Below are 26,522 nucleotides of genomic sequence, written 5' to 3'. Positions count from 1 at the left end.
AATCAGCTTCTCACAGCTCATCAAACTCGGCCTGTGGTGCAGATTCCTCACAAGGGGTCCTCAGCGAACCATGTCTCCAGTCTTGCCAAGTTCCTCCTCCTTGCCTGCATCAAAAACAGGCCTCAGCCCTACATAATCCAGTCTTACCAAACCCTCTGCTTTCTCACTGAGTCGCCCTTGTTTCCTTGCCTTAGCCATTGTTGCCTTGTTTATTTATTTTTTATTTATTTGAAATCTTTTCTATACTGTCGCTAAGTTATATACCATCGCAATGGTTTACATGTGGGCACACAGATTAAGATAGATGAATGCATACTATCGTACATTCTAACAGGTGCCAAAAAGGTTCTGTTACATTTTATCTTAAAAAAAAGGCTTCCATTGCTTAGCGATTTGGTCCAAGACCATGTGTACCTGTAAGGTACTATTCACAGGTAAAATTCACATCCTTTAAGTTTTACTACTATGTTAGTTGTGAAATAAAGTTATTAAAATATTATACAGCACATTTTGAGAATAGAGCTGTTTGCTGGTGCTCTTCTGCCTATTCCTGTATATTTTCTATTCTCCGGTCTCTTTATAAAAGGCTTGTTTAAAAAGCCATGTTTTTAAACTTTTCTTAAAGGTTTTGAGATCCTTTTGTAATCTGATCTCAAGAGGCATTGTCTTCCATAGAGTAGGGCCTGCCAAAAATAAGGCCCTTTCTCTCACTTGTTAGTCTTGCTGTTTTAACTGATGGAATGGTTAAGAATGCTTTGTTTTTTTGTGTTGTACTTCCTTAAAAGATTTCAAACCTCCTCACCACTATATATTCTGCTGGGAGTGGGAATTTATGGTTGAAAGTATATAATGTTTAATTATGTGATTACCCTAACTTGTTTGTTTCCTTCATAATTATTTTTTCTTTTTTTTTATTTTCCTTTTATGTAAAAGGAAAAATGTAAAGTTAGGAGTAAAAACCTTCTTTATGTTATTAAGAAACCACTGTATTTCTTTATAAGCAAATAATATTTTGTTTATGTACTGGAAAAATATAAATAAAGAATTAAAAAAAAAAAAAAAAAAGAATGCTTTGTTTGCTGAACGAAAGTTTCTGTGTGGGACGTGTACCTGTAGTGCTGTGTTTAGCCAGTCTGTTTTTTCATCATGTATTAGGTTATGTATGGTACATAGGGCTTTGTATTTTATTCTGTGTTCTATGGGTAGCCAGTGTAATTCTGCTAGAATTTCAGTTATATGGTCCCTTCTTCTTTTTCCAGTTAGTATTCTAGCTGCTGTGTTTTGTAGTATTTGAAGTGGTCTTAAGGTTGCATTCGGGAGTCCTAGTAAAAGTGCATTATACTAATCAGTGCTGATGAAAACTAGTGCCTGAAGCACTATTCTAAAGTCTGGGGTATTAGAAGTGGTTTTAGTTTTCTGAGGATCATGAGTTTCGCATAGCCTTCTTTTACTTTTAGTGATATGTGCTGTTTTAGATTGATTTCTGGGTCCATTATTATTCCGAGGTTCTGTACTTTTTCAGCTAGTTCTATTTTCTGGTTGTTTTTTTAGAGTTATTGGAGTTTAAATAATTTCGATATTTTTCTGTTCTAGGTGTAGGAATTCTGTTTTTTCAATGTTAATCACGAGTTCCATACGGTTTAGCAGTTGTTTTATAATGTCTAGGTACATGTTAGCTAGGTTTAACATTTTCTCTATTGTGTCATCGATTGATAGAATTAGTTGAATATCATCTGCATAAATGTAATGTATGATTCCCAGTCCTGCTAACAGGTGGCATAAGGGCAGCATGTGTATGTTAAACAGGGTTGCGGACAGGGCTGATCCCTGCAGTACTCCTGTTTCAAGAGTGAACTTTTCAGATAATACGTTATTAATCTGAATTTGAAAAAAAACTATTGTTTAGATATGAACGGAACCAGTTTATTGTTTTGTCATGTAATCCAATTTCTTCTAGTCTTTTTAGTAATATTTTATGGTTTACTGTGTCGAATGCTGCTGATAAGTCTAGCATTATTAGAATGTAACGTTTTCCGCTGTCAAAAACTCTTAGAATGTTATCTGTTAGTGCGAGAAGTACTGTCTCAGTGCTGTAATGTTTTCGAAATCCATGTTGTGATGGATACAGTATGTTATTATTGTCAAGGTGTTCAGCTAGCTGTTTCTGTACAGTTCTTTCTATTAGTTTGGCTATTAAGGGAAGATTTGAGACTGGGCGGTAGTTGTTCAGAATCAGGGGGTCGCTGTTTTTCTTCTTTATGATTGGTTTTATAATTGCCCCTTTTAATATATCTTGCATTGTTCTTTCTTCTAAGGATAAGTTTATGATCTTGGCTAATGTTGGGGAAACTGTGTTGGCTGCTTTTTTTATAACATATGTTGGTATTGAGTCAATTTTGTGTGGAGCCGGGTTTAGGTTTTTTAGATGGCATTCTACTTCCATCTCTGATATCTCAATAAATGAAGACCATTGATTAACGTCTCTTTTTTGCATTTTAATTTCTTGTTTGGTGATGTTTGGAAGTTTGGTTCTTAAGTTTGTAATTTTGTCACTAAAGAACTTAGCTATTTCGTTACATTTTGATTCTGGTAGACTTTAAGGTGTTTCTTGTTTGTCCTTGGTAAGGTTTGATACAATGGAGAATAAGGTTCTTGGGTTGTTAGCGAACTTTTCTATTTTATTGCTGTAATATTCTTTCTTGGTGTTGAAAATTAATTATTTGTAAAAAGCTAGATGTTTTCTGTACTTAGTTAGGGTTTCAGTTGTTTTGTGTTTTCTCCAATTTTTTTCCATTTTCCTGAGTTCTTTTTGCCTTTTTTACTTTTTCATTATGCCAGGGATTATTATTATTATTTTTTGTTAAGTATTGTTCTGATGGGGTTTATTTCATCTGCTATTTTTTTGGTTGAGTCTAACCATGCATCCGTTGCAGAGATGCAGTCTTTGTAGTCAAAATCTGTTAGTTTTTCCTCTAGTTTGTCTTTTAGCTTTTCAATATTATAAGGTGGTCAGTACTTAAATTCTATAGGTTTATCATGTTGTTTAATTTGTAGTTTATGGAATTTGATGTTGGAATGGATAAGGAAGTGGTCTAACCACGGGATTTGTGTGTAATTAGTTTTAAGATGTTCTAAGCAATTGTGGTTGATGAAGGTGAGATCAAGCGAGTGACCAGCCTTGTGTGTTGATTTGTCCGTTATCAGTCAGAATCCTATTGCTGTCATTGTGTCTATTAGTATTTGGCATGTATTTGATAAAGGGTGGATGTCCATGTGAAGATTAAAATCTCCTAGCACTATGGTAGGTTTAGAGATGTTTGTGTGTGTAATAAGAAACTCGAATAATAGTGAGATATTTAATTCTAGGAGACTTGGTGGGCAATAGAGAAGGCATATCTGTATATTGTTTGTATCAAAAATGGCAATTTCATGATTTGGTGGGGGTGTTCTTGGGATTAGTTTACATTTGAAAGCTTTTTCAATAATTAGTAAGAGTCCGCCTCCTCGCTTATTTATTCTAGGGACTGAAAAGACCTCGTAATTTCTATGAGCTATTTGATTTTTTAGAACTACATCTGATTTTTTTAGCCATGATTCAGTGATAGCAATAACGTTTGGTTTATTGTCATATAGTAAGTCCGTGATAATTGGGAACTTCTTTGCAACTGATTGTGCATTTACTAAGAGGAATGTTAACATTAGCAAGGTGTTTATGGTTGAGTTTTTTGAGTTAGGGGTCCTTTGAATATGTATAAGGCTACTTTGGGATGTTTTCGATAACTCTTTTGTAATCTGTCTAGTTCCGTTTTTTAAATAACTTTTCCCATATTTACCTTTGTTTAGACAGACTGTAATAGGTTGTTTACCTGGTACTTCTGCTTTCTCGTCCATGTCCAAGGTTTACCGGTTTTGTCATGTGGATTGTATGGTTGTTCTCAGTTTTTTCAGAGTATACAAAGGGGCGTACAAAGGGGCATGCCCCTTTGTTGCACCCCTTTGGAGCATGACGCTGGCGCGCGGTGCCTCTGGGTCCCCTTATGCAATTTAAATCTCTCCTCTTGGCACGCTTTCCAACGTCAGTGACGTCAGAAGCGTCAGCCAAGGGGGAGGAGCGCGACTGGACTTCCAGGTTCCCCGGGGCGTCGTGGGACAGCGTCTGAAACAGAAAAAAACAAAACAAAAAGAGCAAGAGACAGAAATTAGGTGAGAACACAGGGGAAGGAGGGGGACAGAGAGACAGGTAGATAGAGAAGAGAGGGAGAACGGAAGATAAATAGGAGCCTCTGATGTCACTTAGGCAGGTCAGCCGGTCGGCGGAACGCCGGTTGCACTTCTTCCTCCGGGTCCCCTTCTGCAATTTAAATCCCCCCTCTTGGCACCTACCCAGGCCTATTCTTGACTTGCCATATAGCCTCCTGACCTTCTTGCTCCTTAATTTGCCTTTTGGCCTAAGGACCTTCTCGTTCCTTGCCTTACTTTGAGGCCTCAGGGCCTTTTTGCTCCTTGCTTTACCTTGTGGCCTAAGGGCCTTCCTGCTCCTTGATTTGCCTTGCAACCTAAGGGCCTTCTTACTCCTTGCCTAGCTTTCTGGCCTATCTAGGCCTTATTTTGTTCTGTGGCCTATCTAGGACTTTTCATTGTCTTGCCACTCAGGGCCTTCCCTGCCTAATGCTGCCTTCGGGCCTTTATGTTCCATGTTTCAGGTTGCCCTTGTCTCACCCTATTCTGTCCTATCTTAGTTTAGTGCTTGTTCCAGTCCTTGCCTGCACTCAAGCTTCAGTTCTAGTCCTTGCCTTCATTCATGATCCAGTTCCAGTCCTTGCCTACACTCAGCCTCAGTTCCAGCCCTTACCTGCATTGTTTTTGTCCAAGCCTTGCCCCAGCATTATCAGCCTGTCCAAACCTTGCTCCAGTCTCACCATGATGTATTGCCGCTGCAGAGACCTGCTGGCCACCAGCACCTAAGGCCTCATCCTGCGGGGGAGGGGGCTGGTTAGGCGGAAGACTAGCCTTAGCCTTGTCCTGCAGTCCTGTGCCACTCCGAGGGTGGTGTTCCCTACATCTAACCAGGACCTGAGCCATAAGAAGAAGAACTCTGCCACACTGACAAACTTCACATCTCTTCGTATCCTCTGATCCGCATAGTAGTCATAAAATGTACATTGCCTAACTGGATAGTGAACTGCATTCGGTACTGCTATATATCAGCAGGCCTACACATTACAGACTCAGTTAAAGCTCATTTAGTAATTGCTATGGCATCTTCCAATGGCAGGGGGGAATGGAGAAACGTGGATCTATATTCAGGCAACAACCAACAAGGACTGAATTACATAGTCTGGATAAACAGATAAGCATGGGTGTAGCTTGCTTATTGCGGTGGTTAATACCCTTAACTAATTAAGCTATTTCACTTAGATGCAGTTCCAACACTGCTCTCTACATTAATGGTGGGGTGGAAGGGAAATTGAATAAAAAAGGTTACTAACAGCCAAGAGTAACAGATAAGTATGAGAGAGAAAAAAAAAAGTGTGAAAGCTTGCTGGGCAGACTGGATGGGCCGATTGGTCTTCTTCTGCCGTCATTTCTATGTTTCTATGTTTCCATGGCTCATCTCTGAGAGGTACATGTGGAAGACAACTACAAAGTTACTACTTGGTTATCAGTACACATCTTTATGTCCTTTTACTATATGAACAACCCCTCAAGAACTGACAGTAAATTTAAACAAGCAGATTTGTGTAACCTCTTCTTGCAATACTCTAGACTCCATGGAGGAGTCTGGATTGCTTACTCAGCAAATGCTCCACTACAACCCTCAGCTTGGAACTCCCCACATGTCATAGCTAAATCAGCCTGCTTATCAACAGAAAAAGCAAGTTTTCTCTCCATAACAATGTTTTCTGTAGATAGCAGGATGAATTAGCCATGTTAAATACCTGCCCATCTCCCTGGGGAGTCGACTATGTAACTGAAAATAGCTCTGATATAGACTGAGGAAGCTCACAAAGCAATGCCCTTGCGGGAATTCCCATACAAGCTCATTAGAGCCTAAAGCTCTACTAGATAAGAGAGATTAATCTGTTCAGTGACGTCGGATGACGTCACCCCACATGTCATGGCTAAGTCACCCTGCTATCTACGGAAAACACTGTTTATGGTAAATAAACTTCCTTAATAATTTGACTTCCAATTTACTGTTGCATACTGTAAAATGTATACCCAACATTCTTCTTTGAATAAAAGCATAAAAAAAGTATGCATAATGTTACATAGCTTGTGTACTTTTAGCCAGAATATGAGAAGGCATTCCCAGAGATGGACTTAGTTTAGGTGGAGGAAAAAATTGCATAATAGATTGGATTTTAAAATCTCCCTTTGTTACTCTTCATTGAAATTGCACTCACAGAAAATGCAGGTGCAAATCTGTGGCTAATATATACCAGCTCATAATTTTCAAACTGTAAAGTACATGCATATATTCCCTTTGAAAAGCAGGTTAAAATTTGAATCTATGGATATTTTTACCTTGGTGGGGAGTTTGAAAATTGCTCCCATTATGAGATCAATATTTAGCAGTCCAATGAGCAGAAAATTTACCTGGGTAACTTTAACCAAATAGTCAGCGGAACATAACCAGATAAGTGTTCTGCTGTATATAGTAAGACAAATTTACCCGGGTAACTTTAGGACAGCTATTTTTCTGACAAGACTAACAGTATCTACTAATTTTAGCTGGATAGAGCTGAATATCAGTGCTCATTGGCAAACGTTTAACCCTGCCTCCAGCGTGCCCCCAGTGCTCCCTCTTTTTATCCAGTTAAATTTTGTGTGGGTAGAGAGTTACCAGGATAAAATTTCATGAATTCTCTTTTCTAAAGCGTTTTTCAGGGATTTCATGTGGCCCTGTTTTTTCAGTGAGACATTTAGTCATTTCTGGTTTCTGAACATCCATCTCAATGCATTGCTATTTTTGTTGTCCTGCTTCTTTCATTTGCAACTAGCATTAGATTCTTAATAGGCTGTGATACCTTTTAAAAGACCAACAAAAAGATGTTATAGAACATAAGCTTTTGAGGCCTCATAGGATGCTTTTGAACAAGGTCTCAAAAGCTCATGTACTAAAACATCTTTTGTGCTGATCTTTTAAAAGGACTACTAAGGGCCTGTTTTTTTCAAGATATTTCCCCATAGACACAGAATAGAAAAAGAGCTTAGTGAATCAGCCCCTAACTCCAGTTTTCTTGAGGACCTATATGGCTTTTTGAACTGCACTACAGAAGAGCAAATATCAGAACCAGCACTACAAATGTATCAACCTGTCCAACCTGTCCAAGGATACAAGGATTTGTCATTGACACAGAATACGAAAAATCTTTTTTCAGGCAGAACTCCATATTTTTAAATAAAACAAAATGTGCGTACTCACAGTCTGTGTTTGGTGCGAGGAAGTATTTGAATAGCTTCATCTAAAACCATCAGGCCTCCTTCCCAGTTATTTCTGTCAGCATGTATTTGGAATAATAGTCCATACAGAGCTGTAATCAATTTGATGTCATCCTCCCCACTGCTTACATCTACCAAACAAAAAGAACCTGGGCATTCCCATAGCAGTAATCCAATTGAAAAGAGGAAAAGAAACAATCCTATTACTTATTACATTCTGGGTAAGATAAGGACCATGGAACTTTTCCAGTGTCATACTGGAAGTTGATAGCAGAACAAAGGTTTGAGTTCCAACTTTGCTATTGCACTAGTCTTCAGATCACAATTAGACACAAGCATGATACACAGTAAGAATGTGCTGTGATTTGAAATTCAATAGGAAATGTTAACAACAGTACCTATTTCATTTTTATTCATTTTCAAAATGAAATGAACGAAAAATTAACAAAATTTTATTTTGAAGCCATCTTAAAAAAAAAAAAAGAAAAAGACACTGGTCTGGGTCATCCTTCTGCCCTCCTGAGGCCCCTCTGTCTTCTTTCCAACCCTTTCTTACCCCATCTGTGGATAATTTCATGGGCAGAAGCAATCTGCAATCACTTATTCCACAGCTTTGGGTTTTCAAAATGGCCATCGGTCAATGAGAGGCCGACATCATAATGTGGTATGACAGATTCTGTTGAACAATATAATGGCTCAAAAAGGAAGGTAGAGGCAGTGAAGTACATCAAATCAAAGTTATCTGGCTAAATGCAAATTTTGAATATTCCCCTTGCTTATCTGGCTAAAAGTTAGCCAGATAAATTATTATCCACCTTAATATTAACTGAATAAGAAAGGGGCACTTTAAGGGCATTCTGAGGTAGGGACGAGTTAACAAAATAACTTAGCCAAAATAATTTGGCTAACTTTGATATTTGAAGTTAGCCAAATAAGTTATTTGGCTATCTCCAGAAGTGCCTGACAGCAAGATTAAAGTTGTGTGACCAGACATCTTTAGCATTAATCAGCTATATTTAAAGGAATATACCCAGTTAACTGCAGCAACATTAAAAAAAAAAAAGGTCACAGGCTGAGTGGCCCTATCACTTCCCCTCCTCCTGCCCACCCTAGCTGGAACCTCCTAAAATCCCTGCAACTCATCAATGATTACATTTTAAGGTTCAGTGCCAGTGTCTCCCATCTCTGCCCACTCCTGAGTCCTGCAAATTTGAAGCAAATAATAGCCTCCAGGGCCCCCATTCCTCCCTCCACTAATCCCCAACTCCAACTCCAACACTAACCATCCCATTCTCCTAATACCTTAAAACTGATAAGTTCTTCATCCCAGATTGGGGAAGCAGCCTATCACAACCCAGCCATCACCTTTGCCTGGATGCGCAGGAGGTCGTAGAGCGCATCAGCCCCATATGCGATGACGGCTTCCAGACGTTCAGCCTGCTCCGCCTCTGCAGACGGGAGGTCCTGGGTGCTGAGTAATTGTTGAACCCACCTGAGACCTGCCCGCTGCATGAGACTGCTGTAGATAGTCGCTCAGACCCCCAGAGCCAGGACTTAAAAAATACGTTTCATATGAGCCTCGAGCTTGCGGTCCTATCTGTCCTTCAGAGCCGTTGATCCCATCACAGGGATAGTGGTATGCTTGGTGACCGCAGAAACCGAGGAGTCAACAGTGGGGATCTTCAACATGTCTAAGCATTCCTCCGAGAGGGGGTAGAGCTTATCCATAGCCCGCCCCACCCGGAGTCTCGCTTTGGGAGCCTCCCATTCACGCAAGAGCAGCAACTTGTGCATAGGATGAAAAGGAAAAGCGCTTGCTGGGGCCCTGAGTCCCGCCAGGACCGGGTCCATATTCTTAGGCAAGGAGGCCGTAAGGGTATCCGCTGGGGGCCCCTCCAGCCCCAGCTCCTGGAGGACAAAAGGGATGAGGGGCTCCAACTCCTCCCGCTGAAACATGTGGAAAACCCTAGGATCGTCCCCCTCCAAGGCTGGGGACCACCCGCACCCGAACGGACCCCAGAGGTTCCACGGCAGGACACATAGGTAGCGGCGTGGGGTGCAGAATTTTCGCTAGGGGGGGAGCCCTCCTCCTCCTGCAAGCTAGCCAAATAGGACTTATGGAGGAGGAGAACAAATTCAGAGGAAAAAGGGGGCGAGGAGGGGTCAGGGACCACATCCTGGGGGGCCTCAGGGGTCAAATCGGGGGTAAAATCACTAAAAACCGTCTCCCCACCCCAGACAGCTCCGATTCAGGAGCTGTAGATAATACCAAGATGGCCGCCGTTCCTGGGCTTTGCCGACCCGGGAACGGCCTGGCCATGCGCTGGGGAACTCGTCCCCAGGCTGAATTTGTCTGCCCTGCCGAGGAGGGGCCTTCCTCACCCGGCAGGCAGGCTGAGCAGAGCCCCTTGACGATAGGCGCGACGAGGGCTGCCCAACAGGCAAGGCAGGCTGCTGGCTGTGGCATCTCCAATGAAGAGGAGCCGCATGCTGCGAAAAAAAAGCTAAAAATAACAATGATTGGCAGCCCGCCAGCAGGAGCAGAAGCAGGGAAGTGAAGCCTGCTCACTCCTGCCTGTCTGGCTGCCGGTTCAAATCCCAGGTAAGCTGAAAAAGAAAATTAGCTTAGGATTTGATCTTTTATTTAATTTAATTTAATTATTATCCTCTTTTTTTTTTTTTTCTGAGCACAACAATGGAGCCCAGGCTGTGCTCCGCACAAGGGGTAAAGCCCCCCTGAGTCCGGCAAGAGCCAGGAGACAGGACCGTCTCCTGCACAGACAAAAAAATTAAAGTCCTCTTCTTTTTTTCTTTTTTTTTTTATAAAGAAAGCCAAACAAGATCCCTAAGGAGAAGTACTTGCTTGATCCCAGAAGAAAGGAAGAAAAGAAGGCTGATTAGCCTAAATCAGGAGACCGAAGGGTGAGCTGATCCACCTGCTGGAGACAGACTAATACTGAAGGGCTGCAGGGTAGGCCTGTCCTCATATAGGATACCCTTTCAGTTTTGGTCTGTCTCCACCTGCTGGAAAGGAGGCTCAACCCACGGTCTGGACTGATCCGGGTACATACAGGGAAAACCTGTTTACACATGAAAGTCGGTATATTTTAAAACATCTGCATGTAATTAAAATCACCAAATTGCCAAAAACTCCACCAGTTCACCCAGTCCTTCTCCAGGTCATTGAGACCCTCTTAGTTTTTCACTCTGAACTCTCCCCAGTTAACCCAGTCCTCCCACCCAACCAATAGAAAAAAATAGACGAGTCTGATATTAATTACGCAAGATAATTAGCAAGTGTAAAATTACACAAATAAGTTGCCAAATGTGCATTTGTAAATCTCTTATGAAACAGCAGCTTCCTTGCATATCCACTAAATGCCCCTAGACTGCCCCTTTTTTTCACGCTTAAATGTGCGCACAAGACTGAAAATATCCACTCCAGTAACCCCAGTCTGATAGGCGTGACACTGCAACCATACACAACAGCGAACACTATGATCTCAAAATAAAGAACTACTGACTGTGCCTACAATACGAAGTATACATCTGATGCAAAAAAGAGACTGTTTTCCATAGCGGCCCCAAAGCTGTGGAATTCTCTACCCAAGACATTACGTTTGATACCTGAAAGAAATTTAAACGTGGGCTGTGCACACTGTTTCCAGTGTACAGTGTGCAGCTAAGAAATAACTGTTTTTATTAATTTATAATTATTGTAGAAGGCTTCTGAGTATAATATATTGCTGTCTGTGCTTTCAATATCTCTTTCTAGATATTGATATAGTATATTAATTTGCTGTTGGGTTTCTTTAAGATTCAAGACCCTCCTCCCCCCCCCCCCCAAAAAAAAACAAACAATCTAGCTTTTAATTATTTAGAATCTCTCCCATATTTGGATTTAGCTGTCACGAATAATCTCTGTTTAGATATTAATGTTGGGACATAAATTGCTGAGGGATCATTTAAAGCAAAGGTCAAAATAACTTCCAGAAAGTGTACTGCTCTACCTAGCTTTTGCGTTGCTGACTCAGAGAACCAGCAGGGGTCAATAAGATCCATTGTGGGCTGTGCTCAGCAAGGAGCCAGGAAGCACTAAAGCTTCTTGTGTCCAGCTAAGTAAAAGTTTAATTTAGTAAACCAATCAGGGGTAGGGTCTTATCAAACACAATTGCAGATACAAAGTCCTGAGAACATCCTTGACCAAGGGTTAACTGTTTAACTCCCTCCCACCCACCCCTAGGTTTGTTTTTCTGATATAATCTGCCTAAATACATAATTGGCAACAAGATAAATTAGTAAATTGGTATTTCCTTAGGTGTTAACCATCAAATAAATTACCAAAATGAGGACTATCCATTGTAACTATTGTGGAGCCTTTATTTTGAGGGAAATCTTCTGGAAACTTAGGGCTTGCCCCATTTGTTCAGAACTCTCTTCCTTGAAAAAGGAGCTGGCTGAAGTTAAAGCTGAATTAGCTTCAATAAAGAAAGTCTCACCCACTTTACATTATTCAGGAATTAATTCCCCATTTCCACAGAAAAACCAAAAGTCAAGGAAAAAGAGATTTACAGTGGGCTCAGGTAGGATAAGACCTGTGACCCACAGACACCCGTTTTTGACAGCTATGCAGCCCACAAGTCTACCCCCCCCCCACTCACACAGGGCATTAAGGAACTCAAAAAACAACAGTATTACAGAGGGCTCTGGTAGAATTAGACCTGTGATGCGGAGACACACACTGTATCAAGTGCAACAAGTACAAAAAGCCTTCTCTGTATTAAATACTGAAGAAGTTCTTGAGAAAGAGATTAGAGATTGAAGTGTTTTCTGAAAAGAAAGAAGAAACCCAATGCATACAGAAATTCCATATAACGGTCAGTAACCAAAGGAAAAAGCTCATTGTGCTGGGTGACTCTGTCATCAGAGGCACTAATCTTTTCCTCTGCACAAATGCAAAGGGAAAGGGCAAAGTGAATAACAAACTGAACTAAATAAGTCACAAAAGGAGTCCAGGAAAAGCAGTAACCTGAACGAGAAAAGCTGGAAACTATGAGCACAAATGCTCGTAGTTTGGGGATTAAAATCCCAGATCTGCAAGCCCTAATGGTGGAGGCGGACTTGTATGTTGTTGCTGCCACGGAGATGTGGTTCACAGAATCTCATGATTGGGATATGGCAATACCGGGCTATAACTTGTTAAGGAAGGACAGAGAGGATAGGAAAGGGGGAGGAGTGGCTCTTTATGTCGGAAACAATATCCAAGCATCTGAACTGCATGGAAGATGAGGCAATGAAAAAGCACTATGGGCCGACCTAAAAAAAGATGTTGGGGCATCCATTTTTATTGGAGTGGTTTACAGGCCTTCAAATCAAAAGGAAGAGCTTGACAGAGATCTGGTTGAAGACACCCAAAAGATGGGAAAGAAGGGAGAAGTGGTGATCATTGGAGACTTTAATCTGCCGGATGTAAACTGGAGAATCCCTTCTGCAGAATCTAACAATAGTAGAGAAATAGTGGATGCCCTGCAAGGGGCTCTGTTCAAACAAATGGTAATGGAACCCACGAGGGAGGGAGCTATACTTGATTTAGTGCTCACTAATGGAAATAATGTCTCTGATGTCCAGGTGGGTGCCTACCTCAGCACCAGTGATCATCAAACGGTATGGTTTCATATCACAAAAAGGATACAGAGAAGAAGCAGGAAGACCCGAGTTTTGCAGTTCAAAATCACAGACATTGATGAAATGGGGAACTACCTGGAGGAAGAACTAGAAGGCTGGGAGAACAAGAGAGATGTGGAACAACAGTGGACCAAACTAAAAGGAGCAATTACCAAGGCAACTAATCTATATGTTAGAAAAGTAAAGAAAAGCAAATAAACAATGATACCTATCTGGTTCTCGGTGGCTGACAAAATAAAGGCTAAAAGAACAGCATTCAAGAAATATAAAGAATCCCAAAGGGAGGAGCACAAAGAAGAATATCTGGTAGAACTGAGGGAGACAAAGAAAGTAATCAAGATGGCAAAAAGTCACGCAGAAGAAAGGAGGTGACAAAACATTTTTCAGATACATCAGAGAAAGGAGAAAAGTTCAAAGTGGTATAGCGAAATTGAAAGGTGAAAAAGATCAATGTGTAGAGAGAGAGACGAAGAAATGGCAGAAATATTAAACAAATACTTCAGTTCGGTGTTCATGAAAGAGGACCCTGGAGAAGGACCATCGCTAGTTAACAAGAAACTGGAGGGGAGTGGAGTAGATGTAACTCCATTTACAGTAGAGAATATATGGGAAGAGCTGGGGAAACTGAAAGTGGACAAAGCCTAATGAGGTTCATCCCAAGATACTGAGGGAGCTCAGAGATGTGCTGGTGGGTCCATTGTGTGACCTGTTCAATAGATTCCTAGAAACAGGAATGGTGCTGAGTGATTGGAGAAGAGCGGTGGTGGTCCCACTTCACAAGAGTGGGAGCAGAGAGGAGGCTGGTAACTACAGACCGGTTAGCCTCACCTCGGTGGTAGGAAAAGTAATGGAGTCGCTGCTTAAAGAAAGAATAGTGAACTATCTACAGTCGGAAGATTTGCTGGACCAGAGGCAGCATGGATTCACCAGGGGAAGATCCTGTCAGACAAATCTGATTGACTTTTTTGACTGGGTGACTAGGGAACTGGATCGAGGAAGAGCACTCGATATCATCTACTTGGATTTCAGCAAAGCTTTTGATATGGTCCCGCCAGGAGGATGGTGAATAAAATGAGAAGCTTAGGAGTGAGTGCCGAGGTGGTGGCCTGGATTGCAAACTGGTTGATGGACAGAAGACAATGTGTGATGGTCAATGGAACTTACTCTGAAGAGAGAGCGGTGTTAAGCGTTGTGCCGCAAGGATCGGTGTTGGGACCGGTCCTGTTCAATATCTTTGTGAGCGACATTGCGGACGGGTTAGAAGATAAGGTTTGTCTTTTTGCAGATGACACTAATATCTGCAACAGAGTGGACACGCCGGAAGGAGTGGAGAGAATGAGACGGGATTTAAGGAAGCTGGAAGAGTGGTCGAAGATATGGCAGCTGAGATTCAATGCCAAGAAGTGCAGAGTCATGCATATGGAGTGTGGAAATCCGAAAGAACTGTATTTGATGGGGGGGTGAAGGGCTGATGTGCACGGAGCAGGAGAAAGACCTTGGGGTGATAGTGTCTAACAATCTGAAGTTGGCGAAACAATGTGACAAGGCAATAGCTAAAGCCAGAAGAATGCTGGGCTGCATAGAGAGAGAAATATCGAGTAAGAAAAGGGAAGTGGTTATCCCCTTGTTCATGTCCTTGGTGAGGCCTCACCTGGAGTACTGTGCTCAGTTCTGGAGACTGTATCTCTGAAGATACAGAGACAGGATGGAGACAGGATGGAGAAGGGTGACCAAAAAGGTAGATGGTCTTCATTGAATGACTTATGAGGAACCTTTTCCGTTGGAAAAAAATCAGCAGAACCATGGGTCACGATTTGAAGCTCCAGGGAGGAAGACTCAGAACCAATGTCAGGAAGTATTTCTTCATGGAGAGGGTGGTGGATGCCTGGAACGCCCTTCCGGAGGAAGTGGTGAAGATCAAAAATGTGAAGGATTTCAAAGGGGCGTGGAATAAACACTATGGATCCATAAAATCTAGAGGATGTGAATGAAGAGAAGAGGCATGGGGGTGACTTGCGGGAATGACAGCTACTACCTGGAGATTAATACCCTTATTCAATAAACATACACACGGTTAATGCGACTCCATTACTCTATGCTTCAATGGCAAGAGGAAATGTGGAAAAAAGGATTTGCATTCACAAAAAAGCGGGGGAGTAGCTTGCTTGTTACGGCTGTTACTACCTCAAACCAAATAAGTCTGATACTTCACTTTCAATGCATATCCAGCATAGCTCTCTGCTTCAACGGCAGGGGGAATGAATAAAAGAGGATTTATATTCAAACAACAACCAACAAGGACTGAATTACATAGTCTGGGTAAACAAATAAGCATGGGTGTAGCTTGCTTGTTACGGCGGTTACTACCCCGAATCAGTTAAACCTGATACTTCACTTGGAATACATATCTAGCACAGCTCACTGCTTCAAAGGCAGGGGAGAATGAAGAAAAGAGGATTTATATTCAGACAACAACCAACAAGGTCTGAATTGCACAGGCTGGGTAAACAAATAAGTGTGGGAGTAGCTTGCTTATTGCGGCGGTTACTACCCCTAACCAATTAAGCTAGATACTTCACTTAGATGTAGCTCCAGCACTGCTCTCTACATCAGTGGTGGGGGTGGAAGGTAACTAGAACCAAAAAGTAACTAATAAGAGCCAATAGTAACAGATAAGTATGAGAAAAAATAAGTTTGAAAGCTTGCTGGGCAGACTGGATGGGCCGTTTGGTCTTCTTCTGCCGTCATTTCTATGTTTCTATGTTTCTATGTAAAACCTGGCTACTCATAAGAACATAAGAAATTGCCATGCTGGGTCAGACCAAGGGTCCATCAAGCCCAGCATCCTGTTTCCAATAGAGGCCAAAACCAGGCCACAAGAACCTGGCAATTACCCAAACACTAAGAAGAACCCATGCTACTGATGCAATTAATAGCAGTGGCTATTCCCTAAGTAAACTTGATTAATATCCATTAATGGACTTCTCCTCCAAGAACTTATCCAAAACTTTTTTGAACCCAACTACACTAACTGCATTAACCACATCCTCTGGCAACAAATTCCAGAGCTTTATTGTGCGTTGAGTGAAAAAGAATTTTCTGCGATTAGTCTTAAATGTTCTACTTGCTAACTTCATGGAATGCCCCCTAGTCCTTCTATTATTCGAAAGTGTAAATAACCGAGTCACATCTACTCGTTCAAGACCTCTCATGATCTTAAAGACCTCTATCATATCCCCCCTCAGCCGTCTCTTCTCCAAGCTGAACAGCCCTAACCTCTTCAGCCTTTCCTCATAGGGGAGCTGTTCCATCCCCTTTATCATTTTGGTTGCCCTTCTCTGTACCTTCTCCATCGCAACTATATCTTTTTTGAGATGTGGCAACCAGAATTGTACACAGTATTCAAGGTGCGGTTTCACCATGGAGCGATACAGAGGCATTATGACATTTTCTGTTCTATTAACCATTCCCTTCCTAATAATTCTTAACATTCTATTGCTTTTTTGACTGCTGCAGCACACTGAGCCGATGATTTTAAAGTATTATCCATTATGATGCCTAGATCTTTTTCCTGGGTGGTAGCTCCTAATATGGAACCTAACATCGTGTAACTACAGCAAGGGTTATTTTTCCCTATATGCAACACCTTGCACTTGTCCACATTAAATTTCATCTGCCATTTGGATGCCCAATCTTCCAGTCTTGCAAGGTCCTCCTGTAATGTATCATAATCCGCTTGTGATTTAACTACTCTGAATAATTTTGTATTATCTGCAAATTTGATAACCTCACTCGTCGTATTCCGTTCCAGATCATTTATATATATATTGAAAAGCACCAGTCCAAGTACAGATCCCTGAGGCACTCCACTGTTTACCCTTTTCCACTGAGAAAATTGACCATTTAATCCTACTCTCTGTTTCCTGTCTTTTAACCAGTTTGTAATCCACGAAAGGACATTGCCTCCTATCCCATGACTTTTTAGTTTTCATAGAAGCCTCTCATGAGGGACTTTGTCAAACGCCTTCTGAAAATCCAAATACACTACATCTACCGGTTCACCTTTATCCACATGTTTATTAACCCCTTCAAAAAAATGAAGCAGATTTGTTAGGCAAGACTTCCCTTGGGTAAATCCATGTTGACTGTGTCCCATTAAATCATGTCTTTCTATATGCTCTACGATTTTGATCTTGAGAATAGTTTCCACTATTTTTCCCGGCACTGAAGCCAGGCTCACTGGTCTATAGTTACCCGGATCGCCCCTGGAGCCATTTTTAAACATTGGGGTTACATTGGCCACCCTCCAGTCTTCAGGTACAATGGATGATTTTAATGATAGGCTACAAATTTTAACTAATACATCAGAAATTTCATTTTTGAGTTCCTTCAGAACCCTAGGATGCATACCATCCGGTCCAGGTGATTTGCTACTCTTTAGTTTGTCAATCTGGCCTACTACATCTTCCAGGTTCACAGTGATTTCGTTCAGTTCGTCTGACTCATCACCCCTGAAAACCATCTCCAGAACTGGTATCTCCCCAACATCCTTATTAGTAAACACGGAGGCAAAGAATTCATTTAGTCTTTCTGGAATGGCCTTATCTTCCCTAAGAGCCCTTTAACCCCTTGATCATCTAATGGTCCAACCGACTCCCTCACAGGTTTCTTGCTTTGGATATATTTTAAAAAGTTTTTATTATGAGTTTTTGCCTCTATGGCCAACTTCATTTCAAATTCTCTCTTCGCCTGTCTTATCAATGTTTTACACTTACCTTGACAATGCTTATGTTTTATCCTATTTTCTTCAGATGGATCCTTCTTCCAATTTTTGAAGGATGTTTTTTCTTGGCTAAAATAGCCTCTTTCACCTCACCTTTTAACTTGACGGTAATTGTTTTGCCTTTCTTCCACCTTTCTTAATGCGCAGAATACATATGGACTGCGCCTCTAGGATTGTATTTTTAAACAATGTCCAAGCCTGTTGAACACTTTTAACCTTTGCAGCTGCACCTTTCAGTTTTTTTCTATTTTCCTCATTTTATCTAAGTTTCCCTTTTTAAAATTTAGTGTTAGAGCTGCAGATTTACTTATTGTCCCCCTTCCAGTTATTAGTTTAAATTTGATCATGTTATGATCACTGTTGCTAAGTGGCCCCACCACTGTTACTTCTCTCACCAAATCTTGATTTCCACTAAGAATTAAATCTAAAATAGCTCCCTCTCTTGTTGGTTCCTGAACCAATTGCTCCATGAAGCAATCATTTATTACATCCAGGAACTTTATGTCTCTAGCAAGTCCTGATGTTACATTTACCCAGTCAATATTGGGGTAAGGATCCCTTGCTGCCTGCTTCCTATTGGTCCGGAACCCCCGCTGAACGACCTCCTGCAGTCGATCTCCTGCCGGCGCCATTTTCCGTACGGAAAACGATTCGCGGCAGGAGATCGTTTTCTGGACCCCCGCTGGACCCCCAGGGACTTTTGGCCAGCTTGGGGGGGCCTCCTGACCCCCACAAGACTTGCCAAAAGTCCAGCGGGGGTCCGGAACGACCTCCTGCAGTCGAATCATGTTGGTCTATGGCCGCCGCCATTTTGCGCCGCCATTTTGAAAAATGGCGCCGGCTGAAGACAACACAATTCAATTGCAGGAGGCCGTTCCGGACCACTGCTGTTCCGGACCGCCGCTGGACCCCCAGGTAATTTAAGGCATTTGGGGGGGGGGGGGTCGGGAGGGTGGGGGATTTAATTTAAAGGGTCGGGGGTGGGTTTTAGGGGGTTTTAGTGTGCCGGCTCACGATTTTCACGATACTTCAAACACCCAAACGGCAACAATACGATTCCCTCCCCCTCCCAGCCGAAATTGATCGTTAAGACGATCGAGGACACGATTCACATGTCTACTCTACATGCACCTCCCATGAAAATATCTTTAAGTAAAAGAGCTCTAACCACAGCAGGCCCCAAACAGTGGAATCTGCTTCCTCCGGAGCTAAGGCTGATACATTGCCCCAACACGTTCAAAAAAAGACTCAAGACATGGCTATTCGGTCAAGCATTCCCTTAACTTACTTAGTCTTCCACAGCTCCCATAGACTGTTTTCATAGTGTTGACGTCCAGAACCTATGCTCATGTTTTTACTCATCAATAAGAAATTTCTCCCTCCTCCCCCCCTCCACGAACAACCTTCCTTCCCCCTCCCCCCCATTAGCAAACCTCCCTCCCCATGCGCTAGTTTCGCTCTAATAGTGCATACTGCTACTGTTCCTAGTTATGTTATGTTATATTATCCAAGTTGTTCACTCCCTTGTTCATTGTAAGACATATGTTGTCATTGTTTTCTACTTGTTATAATGTAAACCGGAGTGATAAGTAATTCTGTTACCTGAACTTCGGTATAAAAAATGTTATAAATAAATAAATAAACGCATACATGGATTTTGCAACTATTTGCGTAGCTTTAAAAATAGCCCCCAAAGGAGTATTATTTTAAAACCATTTACATGCATAAAAATCTTGTTTTATGCACATAAATGGCTGTACTACGCAACCATGGATTCTGTACTTGAATGACCCTGTTATGCACATACTTTTACACAAATTGTAAAGAGGTGTTCTGGGAATGGAGCTGGGGCAGAAATGAAACTTACATGAATACTCTTATTTTAAAAAAAGTATGCATGTAAATGTTATATGTAAGTTACACCTTCTGAAGTGGAAGTGTAACTTTACGCAAGGTTATTTGTGCACCTACGCAACCAGTTATCCAAGGCTTCTCACAGCAAACTTATGTGCATGATTTGTTTTCAAAACTCCTAGTAAAGTCTGTGTGTACGATATACACGCAGACTTTACCACTATGCAAGGAGTTATAAAATTACCTCCTAAATGACCAAAGATTACAAGTGCAAGAATACAAAATCAGCTTTTAGCTCTGAAAGTAAAAGGCACAGTTTTTAGTCATTTGGACAAATTACTAGGTAACTGAATTTTGTGCTGGAAACTGGTTTTACTATGTATGTTCATTATGACCCACTGAGCTCTGTGAATCACAGGGCTATACGTTTTATAAATAATTAAATACATTTTGAGAAATGTTTCAAAATTCATAACTTATACAGTATGCAAAACTTCTGATTTAAGGTTGTAAGTCATAAACCCCAATAAAACAGCCCACTGTGAAAAAAATAAAATAGATGTTTACTACTGGAAAAACACTACTTCTTCTTGGACTCTCTCGCCCCTTTTTTGCCTATCCTGATCCCCCGCTTTTCTTTTATATCTTTTCCACTCTAATGACTCCTGAGCTGCACAAATGTATGCATTAGATTCAACCGGAAAAGGTAATGAATAATATTAGCTGCGCTGCAAAAACATCAATAAACACCAATTTTTGGTATTCACAAAGAATCACCAATTTGATGGAAATATACAATTTATAAATACCTAAAATCAGAAGCCCTTACTTATATGACTGTTACAAACCTGTGGGTGAATGTCCACTTGTTATGTTATTCATTTCAGTATCCCTGGTAGGCCACAAATGAAGAGAAGACACTTCATTTTCTGTTTCCTACAAATGTGAAAACTGGCATCTTAATTTTGTAATTCAAAGCAATCGTGTTTGCGTGTGTCATTTTGCCTTCTATAAAAGAACTAGTGACTGCAAACATTAGTGAACTTACATGCCTGAATAAAAGATGGAGGGAGAGATTGATTTCAAATTAACCACTGTTAAAATGTGTATTCAAGTTTGCAAACAGGAGAGGTAAAGCCAGCCCCAAAACTTAGTGACAAACGAAGAAGGTGGTGGTAGCGAATTATGCCAATAATGATGACAAAAATACTTTGGCTCAGTTCTCTGCCACCACCACTCTTGTCTTTTGTTAATATGTGTATTCACCATTGAATAACTGAGGAAAGGTAAAGATGGTCTGTTTTAATTAGGGATTTGCATTTGAAAATTATATTAAGCAGCCTTCTGCCAGCAGCACATAAACTGGGACAGCATTGACAGTCGATTCAATTCCAGTGATAAGATTTTCCATATCTAATTATGGCAAAATATTGTTTTTAATCATGTGCAACAATTTTTAACTCCAAACAATGAAATATTTGGCCATATTTTGCACTGTGGACATGCTATTATCACAGAGATTATGTAGATTCTGTGACATACAATACAACCATTTCAAGAAAAACAATATTTAAAAGAATCAAAAACAAGCACTCATGGTTCAAAGTGCAAAAAGCTTATGGAAAAGGAGAAATATAAGGAGAAATGGAATGAATCAGGAGCTCCAAGTATAGCATATATAAAACGATTTCTATAATACTTATTAAATTAAATTAAATGTTTCAGTTCCTCAGAGAAGATTCCAATTAGAACCAAAGTATTAGGTTGGATGTGTACTGAATATATCCTTTGTATTATAACATACTTGGAGTTGTTGGTTCCCTCCTAGTTATGTTGTACAACTGGCAAAAAAAAGTTAAATTGTTGACTGCAGAATCCCATACATCTTGATGCAAACCTCCTCGAAAGCACCTACAGCATCATCTGGCATCATTTGCAACTGACATTTTCCCCTGAATTAAGGATTAGACTTCTTGGTTGCCAAGTTGAGAAAGATCTCCAGTAGCCCAACTCTGCAAACACTGTAATGTTTATTTAGTAACTCAAAGCATGACAACGCTACCTGTTTATTTTTAGATTCCGTTTTGACGACAGCCTTAAGTATTGATACTATTGACTCCTCAAGTATCTTTCTGTCTTCTGGTGAACCTACAAGAGCTGAACTGGCATTCCAGAAGTGTTTTGCTGCCAGCATTACAAGCTGACTGCTCCCTGCTTCTCCTCCATATCTGGTTAAAAAACAAAATTACAGATCCAATCCAATAAAAATCTTTGTCTTTAAGATATATTTATTTATAATCTCACAGATGTATCACATCTGTGATACATCTGTGAGTGAAATATTTAACCATATTTCAGTCTGATGCAACTAAAACCTACCTTGCACTTTCTTCAAAGGCTTTTAAAGCTAAGATAAGAAGATGTTTCTTTCCAGACATTGTCCTCATTATGCTTTGCCCTTGTATGCATGCAGCAGTGCTCAGCATTTCTTTCTCCATTGCATAAGTATACCTGTATAAATACAAAATTATTTCATAATCATCTGAAATTCAATGTAAGGTTTTACCTTTGCTGTGCTGGCTTAGCTCTACTGATTAAGCAAGCTATTTTGAACCTGATTATCATTAATTTCTTTTTTTATTGTCCATGTGGTCAGTTAATGGATTCACAGTAATGGTTCAAACACACATGCTGGTTCACATCCACTAGCATTAATCATACAAAACACTTCTACAGAATTATCAGTACAGAATATAAATACCATTGGGGTCGATCGGTCAGCTATTCATTTCTCATAACCAGTTTCCAGCCACAGATGATCGCCCTTTAAACAGAAAGTTCTTTTTCAGCTAAGTGAAAGTATGCATTAGGGATGTGAATCGTATTTCTGACGATTAAAAATATCGTATGATATTTTCAAAGTCATCATAAATCGGGGGCTCCCCAAAACCGATAGGAAAACCCCACAAAGTTGTTCGTGGGGTTCTCTTATCGTTTTGGGGGAGGGCGGGAAAAATGGCACACAAAAACAATCCCTAAACCCACCCCGACCCTTTAAAACATCTCTCTTAGCTTTCCCCCCCTCAAAATGTTTTAAAATTACCTGATGTCCAGTGGGAGTCCCGGGAGCGAGCTCCCGCTCTTGGGCCATCGGCTGCCACTAATAAAAATGGCGCTGATGGCCCTTTGCCCTTACCATGTGACAGGGTATCTGTGCCATTGGCCGGCCCCTGTCACATGGTAGGAGTAATGGACGGCCGGTGCCATCTTTAAAAATGGCGCAGGCCATCCAGTGCTCCATGTGACAGGAGCCGGCCAATGGCATGGATTCCCTGTCACATGGTAAGGGCAAAGGGCCATCGGTGCCATTTTTATTAGTGGCAGCCAACGGCCCGAGAGCGGGAGATCGCTCCCGGGACCACCAGGTAATTTAAAACATTTTTTTTTGGGGGGGGGGGGAAGCTAAGGGAGCTGTTTTGAAGGGTCGGGGTGGGTTTTTTGTTTATCGGCTCGGGCACAGTCAATAAAAAAACCTGATTGGGCCGCAAGAAAAAAAATTCACGATGTGAATCGGAACCGGAATCGGAACCGATTCCGGTTCCGATTCACATCTCTAGTATGCATGTATGAAACATGCCTGGTTAAAGCAACAAGACTATCAAGTTAATTTACGGTTCCCTGCTCCCATAGTACTAGTTTTCAGGTAATCATCTAACTTAAAACAAAACTATAAGAAGAAAGTGTTGTGTTTTTGGCATTGTGGACCCTTGGTCACTGTGGAGTTGACTCCACCCACAGGGAGGGGCCCCTTGGGGAACCACAGTGATAGGCTGGTTGAGGCCAGTCCCAGATACTCTCAAGTTTCTTGGGGTCCATTTGAAAACCATTCTTAGAAACAATATGTCCCAGGAAGGGTAGAGTTTCTTTGTGGAATTCACACTTTTCAAGCTTTGTGTAAAGATGGTACTCACGCAGACATTTTAGGACTTTCTTAACATCCTCTTGATGACTTTGCAGATCACTCAATCCCCCAATTAAATGCCTTTTTGTTACTGAAAACTAATGGCACCCCCTATGTAATGTACGACCCATATTTTTTTGATACAGGTGCCCTATTGTAAACCGTTATGATGGTGAATAACTTAATGATGGTATATAAAAACTCCTAAATAAATAAAAAATAAATCTTGAGTGTTATAAACTGTAAAGGTTGTGGGTGGATCCTTGGACCAGTGGCAGATGACCACGCCCACGGAGGGGAAGACCCGAGAGGGGCCACAGGTCAGGCTCAGCGTTGGAGACACACACACAGAAACAAGATTTTATTAACAGTTCTAATGTTCGCCAGAGATGGCAGTAGTGAGTAATACTTGGAGCTGAAGGCTAGCAGAACAGGCAACCACAGAGGGCAGCAGTGAGTAGAATCTATAGTAGTGCTGAGGAGTCCTGTTCCACAATGGAGGAAAAACAGTTCCAATGCAGATAGCCAGAAAGGCTGAAGGTAAAGTACTGCAAGATGGTGGTAATTACTCACTCTTCTTATAGCTGTGAAGATGGTGTTCCAGCAGATGGTAGATGAAGCAGATACCAAGATATGCACTCAGGCCCTTGAGAAGCAAGGGCCTGGACAGAGAGTAGATACCTGAAATAAACAAAGTAGGTAAAGAAGTATAAGGCCCGCGAGGAGCGGGTACCCAAAGGAAAAAACCCTCGGAGGGTGGAGAGAACTCCAGTAGCAGCGGGAGCGGCAGAGAAACTAAGACCAAGCGAGTCCTTGCTAACTCAATTCAGTCAGCAGTGAAGCAAACTAATATACTCCCAGGAAGGGGCGGAATCACTGGTAAGGGCCGCCCTTCCTGAGTAGTTCCTCTTTAAAACCAGGGCTGGCTTTGCTGCATGCATCTAGAGGACATTGAGGGCAGAGCCTTTGTTTCCGGCGCGTCGCAAACATGGTCGCAAGCCCCTTGACCTCGCGGCAGCCCCCGTGAATCGGCAACGAGTCAGATCATGGGCGGAGAGGGTAAGTTGAGTCAGCCTCCTCGGCTGACAGGCATAACAATACCCCCTCTTCAAGGGCTCCTCCAGATGGTTCATCAATCTCCTCTTCCTCCTCTGTAGTCCAGCCCTCCTCATCCGTCTCCTGTACTTGGTATCAGTAGACTGTAAAGGAGGATGCATCTGGTATTGTAAAAGAGCATGCAGGTGCTGAATTTCACGTTCCTTGTATTCCAGTACAGCTAGAACACCTTGCGTGGTTAGGCCCTGAGGTTTCATCACTTCTTCGTTCCTCAATTTCTTGTAATATAATTGTTCATCCTTGGTGCAAATTCGACTTGCACAACAGATTTCTCAGATGACGAAGACATCCTCTGGTTGAAGAATGACACAGATCATCTCTTAGAATCAGACGTGGCCCTGGGTGGTCCGAATGTCTTTAAGCAAGACGTTGAACAGGATGGACCCCATTGGATCTGATCAGGGGAAGACCAATCAAACTGAGACTGATGTCTTTGTAGCCAGGGTAATCCCAAAATTATAGGGCTCACTGTTTTGGGTATAACGAAGAAGGAAAGATATTCAAAATGATTAGTTCCAATCCTCAAGGGTAGTAATTGCGTAATGCGACTGACTTTTCCCAGAAGAGGTTCTCCATGCACTTACAAAAGAACTATAGGAGGATTCACTGGTGAGATGTGAATTTGATAATATTCTCTAATATCTTGTCAAATGAAATTAGCTCCAGTGCCTGAATCCACCAAGGCCTGTATAAGGTTATTGGACGTAGACAACTCCAAAAAGGCAGGTAACAAAAATAAAGGTGAAGCCGCTATAGGATCACGGTTGATACCCTTCGCAGTCTCAAGACACCCTTTTTGCTCCGAAAGGGTGAAGGCGGAGAATCCAGGGTCACTGATATCCTCCAGCGGCTGATGAGGAGTAGTTATGGCTGCCAAAACCTGGGCTCGTCCTAACTGCATAATTCATCCCCAGAAGGGACAGGATCTTCAACCAGAGGAGAAGAGTTGGGGAAACGGCCCCTTCGTCTAGCATGGTTTTCTCGGGCTCGTTCCTGGAGTCTCCGATCAATCTTGCCCGTAAGGTTTATAAGAGCCTCAAGAGAGGTAGGGAGTTCCCGGGCTGCCAGTTCATCTTTGATTTGTGGAGATAACCCTTCCAGAAACAAGGCATTAACACAATTTCCTTGCCAATTGAGTTCAGTAGCCAGTGTGCGGCACTCTATAGCGTATTCGACCAGGGAGCGAGACCCTTGCTGAAGGTGGATCAGATCGGATCCTATCATAGGTAACCTGCCAGCTTTGTCAAAAACCTCTTTAAAAGCAGCGATGAACAGGTTTAGATTCAATAATAAAGGGTCCGAATGTTCCCACAGTGGAGAAGTCCATGCCAAAGCCCTTCCATCCAAAAGAGAAAGTAGTTTTTACCACGTCATTTGGAAACAAAGTCGGCTGAAGAGTAAAATGCATATGGCATTGGTTTAAGAACCCTTGGCAGCCTTTTGGATCTCCGGAATAGTGAGGAGGTTTGGACAGGGGAATCACAGCCTGATTAAATTCGAAGGTAACAGAAGAATTGGTTGAAGACGGCGAAGACTCATATTGCTTCAGGAGATCTTGATGAGTAGCTAAACACTGAACGTCCGCCAGCACTTCTTAGTGGAACGCAGGATTTGGTGAGAGAGGTAACGGTGGTGGGGCCACTTGGCAACAGTGATCATAACATGATCAAATTTAAA

At 41.7% G+C, this 26,522-nt stretch overlaps 1 protein-coding gene across 2 annotated transcripts in view; it reads right to left on the bottom strand.

The window, feature by feature from the left end:
- Positions 1-26,522, bottom strand: part of CFAP46 (cilia and flagella associated protein 46) — an 831,934-nt gene that overhangs the window by 410,332 nt on the left and 395,080 nt on the right. For both annotated transcript variants that reach the window (XM_029609979.1, XM_029609980.1), the window contains exons 24-27: positions 22,148-22,279; positions 21,831-21,996; positions 20,617-20,704; positions 7,430-7,577 (exon numbers count right to left, since the gene is read on the bottom strand). In XM_029609979.1, the coding sequence (XP_029465839.1) occupies positions 7,430-7,577; positions 20,617-20,704; positions 21,831-21,996; positions 22,148-22,279 (534 nt within the window). The remainder of the gene's footprint in view (positions 1-7,429; positions 7,578-20,616; positions 20,705-21,830; positions 21,997-22,147; positions 22,280-26,522) is intronic.

The sequence above is a fragment of the Rhinatrema bivittatum genome, chromosome 7 (assembly GCF_901001135.1).
Source record: "Rhinatrema bivittatum chromosome 7, aRhiBiv1.1, whole genome shotgun sequence".
In the NCBI taxonomy this organism is placed as follows: domain Eukaryota; kingdom Metazoa; phylum Chordata; class Amphibia; order Gymnophiona; family Rhinatrematidae; genus Rhinatrema; species Rhinatrema bivittatum.
This window is presented reverse-complemented; position numbering and strand designations above follow the sequence as displayed.